The sequence below is a fragment of the Penaeus japonicus genome, unplaced genomic scaffold (assembly GCF_977035675.1).
Source record: "Penaeus japonicus unplaced genomic scaffold, GWHDUDI00000001_assembly GWHDUDI00000015, whole genome shotgun sequence".
In the NCBI taxonomy this organism is placed as follows: domain Eukaryota; kingdom Metazoa; phylum Arthropoda; class Malacostraca; order Decapoda; family Penaeidae; genus Penaeus; species Penaeus japonicus.
In genome coordinates, this window is record NW_028234417.1 from 5,669,892 (window position 1) to 5,677,391 (window position 7,500).

Here is a 7,500-nt window from a genome sequence, read left to right on the forward strand (position 1 = left end):
TTATTGTGTTAGCGTATCTTACAGGCAATTCTTTACTCAACCCAAAGAAAAAAAAAGGAAATAGTTTTTTTTTCTTTATTATCCTTGGAGAGATTTTTAACGGTTTGATATGTGGTTTGCGAGAAGTTGAGGATCAACTACCAGAGGTGCGTGATAATTAAAAAAAAAGGTTAAGAACCACTTCCATGGCAATTGGATTATGACTTGAATATTATCAATAAATCATTTTCTCCTATTTTGGATTTTACTACCACACATGTTCTCTGTAATCTATACTTTGATTAGTGTTATGTTTTGCTTGCTGGTGTGTGTCTGAAAACATTTTTCTGACATTTTTATATGGATGCGTTTTTTCTTCTCTTTAAATAAAAATCCTTTGGTGTGCTTAAGGATAAGCCAGATTTGCGGAGCAGATGCTACGCCGGGCTTGTATGCAGTGACGCGAGCCCGCCTGTGTGCTGACTCGTGAGACTCGTGACTCGTGAGAGAATGTGCCAACGAGTGTTGACTCGACCTGAGCTTGGTCCCCTTATCTCCCACAAGCCAGTGCACCAGCTACGATCAGTGACGCCAGGGGACAGTGGAAGCTCACGAGCTTGGGCGGGGCATCCGATTGCCGACCCCATGGGATGATGAAGTCGACACGCTACCAATGCAGCTAACTCCAGAACGACTGTGCTTAAGGAAAGCAGATTTGCGGAGCAGATGCTTACGACGGGCTTGTAAGCAGTTGACGCTAGCGCTGTTGTGTGACTCGTGAGATCGTGACTCGTGAGAGAATGTGCCAACGAGTGTTGACTCGACAGAGGCTTGGTCCTTACCACCACGTGTCAGTACGTAGTGACCGCCAGGGGACAGTGGAAGCTACGAGCTTGGGCGGGGTCGATCGGCGACACGGGAGGATGTGAAGTCGCCGCTACAATGAGTAACAGAGAATGGTGTGCTTTGTGATATAAAGTGATTCCATACGTGTTTACGATCTTTACTACATCAGGCAAATTTAGATAAGATTAGAATACACTTTTATATATTAGAGACACTAATACCACCAGTAGGGGCCAGTCTATATAATTTCTTCCTAAGATTTAAAACACTACCTGAAAATATGGATTTAGAGGTAAAGCATTTTACTTGTATCAATATATAATGTTTGTCTGCCTCCACAATCATTCCTGAATAACTGATACCATTTTAAAGTATATGGTTCTGATGTATCCCACTAAGTATTATACCTAAATGTCACACACATTTCATAACAGTCGAACTCAAATCAATATATGAATAAACTTTAATAACAATAGCAGACTATCTTTCTTAGTTATCATAGTTTCCCCGTAAAAAAATTGAAAGGTTGGAAGCTTGTTCAATAGATGGCGCTAAATCTAGCTCTCGATATATCGAAATTCTCTTTTTTCATTAGTCGATATACTTATTCATATTTAAAATTCGATTTGTTCTCTTCTTTGTAAGATAAAATTATATGAAAGTTCTGAAATAATAAGATTGGAAAAATATCATTCATTCAAAAGATTAATCCTCCTTACTGCTTTAAAAATGTTATATTTTCCCCGGTTAAGATAACGGCGATGTAAACAAACAAGCGGCTTCAAACACAAGACGTCTTCAAGTCGAGGAAAATGGAAGTTGAAGGTGTGTTACGTTACGGTATGACTGGAAAACTTAAATGCAGATATAATTGTGATTAAAGTTGTCGCCCACAATTTGAAATAAGGGTCTCACGACAGATTTTCATGTGTTTATGGAGGGATTATTATATGTGATAGTGCCTGTTTATGTTACTTATTTTCGCTCATTGTCTGATATGATAGTAGTTGATTGTGATTACTTACGAGAAAATCTATTGTACCTGGTAAATTATAGGTGTAAGTGGCAGGTTTGATGAATTGAGATAACCTTAAGGGTATGGAAAAAAAGTAAATATACGTCAATTAAGATTAGATTTTGCCCAAAAGGAGAATGAAGTTATGTGAATGGCAGATACCTTGAAGTGAATGATGTGAAACTGGTTTAAGGGACAGTATGCTGATATTAACGTCATATAACTTTGAACTGATTTGTAGTGACCTTTTATGACATTTTGATTTCTTCTGATGCTGTGTGTTTATTGGAAATTCATACGTCTTGGTCAAGACTGTGACCATTATCAGTTATTTATAATGTCCACTTTTTACAAGTCACATTGCGATATGTGGTAAAATGTATTGATAAAAGAACTCAGATAAGTCTCAGAAAATGTCAACTGAATATTTTGAAGTTGCAATAGGTTTATTTAGTGTAATTGTGCTGTAATTCAGGCTCATTTGGGTTTATTCCATTTATTCCACCTAGTATAACTGGGAAGATAGAGCTTACACAGATTCTTTATTTGGTGAAGTTGCTCTGTGTTGCCAGAATATCCTCAGTGGAGGTTTGTTTGCCTTTGCTGGAGCACAAAGGGTGGAGACCTTTATATCAGTTGATTTATCCATAAGACCATAGGACTATCTGCAGAATAGTTTGAGACAAGTAGAATAACATTTTGAAGTAGTGTGGTCTTTTATATGAGATCAAAGGATTACAGCAATTTACAATTTATGTGTCTATATTATCAAGATGATGTCAATGACAAAAGATACAAGATATGATAGTTCATATATTTATTTTTGTATTTGCAAGAAAAAGGTATGTTATAAATATAGATAAATATATTTGATTAGTTTGCTATTACAAAGTAACTTACATCTATGTAGGGTCTGAACCTTGGGTCTCATGCCCCCCAAAATAATTACAAAAGCTGGGTCCTCAAAGTACATTTTCTTTGAACGTCCAATTTCACCAAAAAGTAAAATTTTCATTCTTTAGTTATTGGTATTTTTCATTTCTATTTACAAATTAGGCTTTATGCAAAAAATTGAAATACCATAATTTCATTGTCTTTGATATTTTGCCCTGAATTTCCCCTATAAATGCATAGCTTAACAAATACTGTTAAATGGCAAAATTGTGATGGAGTTTGTAATTGCATGTTCTTCTTTTATAGTATAAGCATAGAATTGTGTTTTTTCCATAGATGCTATTGAGTTACAAATGATTTTGTCGCGGTCGCCATTCTTTCAATTTGGGAATAATTACAGATGCTTCTATGAAAATCTTTCGGTTCTGTAACAAAATTCTCTGATCTAATATTTCATTCACTCTTTTTGTTTCTTTAATTGCAGAGAAAACTGAGAACATCTTTGAACTAAAGGACGCAAGATCTGTTCAAGACCCCATCCACGAATATGGATCAAATTTCAAAGGGGTCCCGCTGATCATTGATAATGGTAGATATTGTGATGTTAAATTATACTGATGAGAATTCTATTAGTAGTTTATCTTCCATGAATGATATTGTTTGTCTTTGCTTTATTGGTTAACAAGAAGAATATATTTGTTATTGAGATCATTTCTCTTTTTAAGGATCATACAACTGTCGTGTAGGATGGGCCACTGACCAGGAGCCAAGAATAGTCTTCCGTAACTGCTATGCTAAACACAGGAAAGATAGAGGGAAAAAATTGGCTGCGGTAATATTTGGTCTTTTTCCATACTATTAGAAGGATGGAAAATGTATTTCCATTTTGTACTTGAATGATGAAGAAAAGACAAAATGAAGATTTCTTTCTTTTATGATCTGACTCCTTCTTTTCACATTTTTACCAACTCATGTAATCATTTCTATTTAGGAAATTGAAGTGTTAGTGGCCAACGACATAAGTAACATTGAAGCTGTGCGGTTCCAACTGAAGTCCCCCCATGACGAGAATATTGTCACTCATTATGAGGCACAAGAGACTATGTTCGACTACACATTCTCTCACTTGGGCATTGACACACCGCAGGTGGATCACCCAATTGTCTTGACTGAAGCATTTTGCAATCCTAATTACTCAAGACAGTGTAAGTATGAGTGATGAAGAGGTACAATACAGTTTGCTGGAACAATTTTGATCAGTCTTGTTTGATTTCAAGGGAATTTGTATTTGATGTTGGTTTTATTTTTAATGAGTCTTTTATTTACTGTCAAGGATAGGTAATTGTAAATGATAATGCTTCTTATTAAACAGGCACACAACACACATATGCATACGCTTACCCATCCCCCCCTCACACACACATACACTTAGTCTAATGATTGCTTATTTTTCACCCTGCATAAAATTGTTTCTGTAAGGCATATTCCACGGTAACTGATGGGATATCCAGACACTACTTCACCAAAGGATTTTAGACATAACTTCATGAAAACAATATTTATTTCAATTATTGATATGAAGCTTTTAAATGCAAATATAAATAAACAATAAACATCATTTTGAATATAGATTTATGATCATATCATACTCAAAGATAGGACAACAAAATGGTAAATGATGTGACAGAAAATGTCCCTAGATTTTGACCTTTGACTAGATATCATGCTATTTCTCTCAAAGAATCAAAAGAAAGGGAAATCATATTGGAGATGGTCTTTTGACAACACATAAAAAGGGACAATAATCCACACCAACCACATTTTATATAAGAGCCATCTGTCTGGGTAATATGATATGTTGGATCTTTGAATCAGAGGAAATCAGTAAATCTTGTAGACTGTTAACAAGTGGTAGTTTCCAAGATGGCTGCCAGGTTACATGACCAAACAAGTGACGTAACTCTTTGCATAAGTTCAGCCATTTCATTTTAAAGTGAAATTTCAAAATTGACTAGTGGGATGCATTTTTCATGGAATGTGCCATCCCTGAGTGATTTGATTTGAGGATTCCTTTCCTTCTTTCCTTTCATATGATTGTAAAACAGGTGCATTTGTATTTGATTTTCACAGTGATGTCAGAGTTGCTGTTTGAGTGTTATGGAGTGCCAAGCATATCTTACTGTGTCGATGGCATGCTGAGTTACCACAGAAACAACCTAAACAGACCAGATGGGTTACTCGTCAACATTGGCAATTGCACAACACATGTGACCCCTGTTTTGGACGGCTTCGCTGATGCCATGAACACCAGGAGGATTCGGATGGGTGGGCTTCACCTCACCAAGTTTTTGTGGCGTTGGTTACAGCTGAGATTCCCACAACACCTGAATGCAGTTACTCTGTCCAGGGCTGAGGTAAGGGCTGATGAATAAACTTCATTGTGTTTGTGTTTTTTCCAAGTGTATTTATTTATTTGTTTATATATTTTAGTAGCATTAGTTGCAGACAGAGATGACCAGGCAGGGAACAACCCACACCAACCATTCCAGAGATATCTAACTATGCTAACAGTGGGGTTGAGGTAGGAATGGTGAGTGTGAGCTCCTCGCTTTCCTGTGTCCTGTGGCTATAGTTCAATTGGGTCAGGCTACATCTTAACCCTTCCAAGATGGGCCACATCCTAAGATGTTCAGGCTGGTTAGGCATCATAAGAATGTTGTATTTTCTATTATTTTCTAGACTTATGGTTTGACATGTGAGTCTGTATATGATGGATGTATCTGTAAAGTAATACAATTTTGCATTTGATATGATTCCATAGTTACACAACTACAGGAATAGATAGCTTAATTTCAATAAAAGGAAATTGCAGTGCGAAGGTGATTCGGAAGAGTTAAGATGTTCAGACTGGAATGGGTGTCTTAAGTTGTGTGTTTTCTATTTTTTTTTAGACTTATGATATGATATATGAGAATATATATAATATATTAGCAAATTGATACTAATTAGCTTTGGTATGATAGGCAGACCTATATGTTGTAAGAAACTAGGGGAAATTTTGAAATTGGTAGCCTGTCTACATTTCTTGCTGCTCTAAATCCCTTAACTCTGGATGATGTGACTCACATCATGGCTTGGCTAGTCTACCCACTATGTGACATGAATTTCTTGTCATGGCTCTGTCTGGCTGTCATACCAGGTGATCAGGCACATAGCTAATGCACATGTAGCAGCTAATTTCCTCAGTCTCAGATTGCAAACAACTCTCGAAAAGAAACTGCCTATACATAAAACTCATCTTAGAGGAAAACTGTACATTTAAGGCCTCAACTACTTTTTTATATATAGTAATATGGGTTGATGAACCTCCATTCCTGCATGATTATGCAAGAGTAACACTTGGCTGTCATTAGACTCCACTTTTCACACGTGCAGATCCACTTCACCCAATGTGTTGCATCATTGGAAAGATCCCCGTGCATGGAGAAGCATTCAGGAAGAATGAGGTGTCGTGATGCCATAGAACTTCAGACAATCAGCCTTGGTGTTATTAGGCATACTTTGTAATGGTTTTGTAGCCATGTTGTGGGCTTCATCTCCAGTGCTATTGCTAGTGTTAAGCAAGTTGTCATTTAGGCATATGTAGTTACTCGGTCATTGTACTTGTGGTGACATGATAGCATTCACGTTGTGAGGATATAATGCTGGATGTTGCTTTTGATACATAGGTTACATTTATTCCATTTCTGTTTTCAAATAATTACTAATGCACATTGATCCATGGGTTGCATCCATTAGAAAATGACAGGCATGACACAAGGGGATAGTAAACTGTTCTATATTAGAATTGTACAATTAATAGGAACTCAAATTGACCTATATGATATTAATGGGACTTAGTTGAGATGCACGTTAATCATTACTCCTTCACTTTTATTTTTATCACTACTTTTATTATTGTTATGATGATGATGAAAATGATTATTATTGTTATTATTATTACTTTTTTTGTTATTATTATTATTATTACTATTGTTACTATTATTACTGTTAATCAATATTACTTTTGATATTATTAGTTTTGTTATTGCTATCCATCCTCATAATTATTGTTATTGATGTTTGATTATATTATTATGCTTGTTACTTTTACAATTATTTTAATTATATATTAGTTGTATTCTGTTAGTATTCTCATTATTATGTTTTTCATAATGATATGTTATGACCATCATTATTATTATTGAATTTGTTTGTTATTTATAGGTTGTGACACCAATTTTTTATTTGCTCTTTATTTTAAACTGTACTATTATGTCTTGACCAGAAATTTGACTCCATTCAAAATGGAATACAGCACTTCATTCTACTCTTCTAACTGAATGTCCACTATTATTGATGCCTTACTTTAGTGGAAGTAGTCTTATTCTCCTTTCTATCACATTATTTTTAATTTCTGCAGGAACTAAGGGAGCTGATATTACATTTAAAAAATATATATATATTCAAGTCTTCAAGTCTGCATTCTTCAAGCACCTTTCTCTACTTCCACAGGAGATTCTGCACACCCACATGTACATTGCAGACGATTACATGCCCCAAATCGCTAAGTGGTCTGACGTGAACTACTATGATAAATTTGTGAGAAGAATCCAGCTTCCTTACGTAGCAGCACCAATCAGTACAGTGTCAGTGGAGCAGCAGAGAGAACGACGCAAAGAAGCAGCCAGAAGATTGGTAGAACTGAATGCCAAGAAGAGAGAAGA

The 7,500-nt window shown here is 35.7% G+C and overlaps 1 protein-coding gene across 2 annotated transcripts in view; it reads left to right on the plus strand.

Moving 5' to 3' along the window:
* The first annotated feature begins 1,574 nt into the window (after positions 1-1,574).
* Positions 1,575-7,500, plus strand: part of Arp5 (Actin-related protein 5) — an 18,943-nt gene continuing 13,017 nt past the window's right edge. The window contains exons 1-6 of one of the 2 annotated variants that reach the window (XM_043015135.2): positions 1,575-1,650; positions 3,219-3,323; positions 3,460-3,566; positions 3,726-3,939; positions 4,865-5,148; positions 7,289-7,500. The exon at positions 7,289-7,500 is cut by the window's right edge and continues 4 nt beyond it. In XM_043015135.2, coding sequence (XP_042871069.1) covers positions 1,638-1,650; positions 3,219-3,323; positions 3,460-3,566; positions 3,726-3,939; positions 4,865-5,148; positions 7,289-7,500 — 935 coding nt within the window. In that variant the 5' untranslated portion in view covers positions 1,575-1,637. The remainder of the gene's footprint in view (positions 1,651-3,218; positions 3,324-3,459; positions 3,567-3,725; positions 3,940-4,864; positions 5,149-7,288) is intronic. The other variant, XM_043015136.2, reaches the window with a different exon arrangement.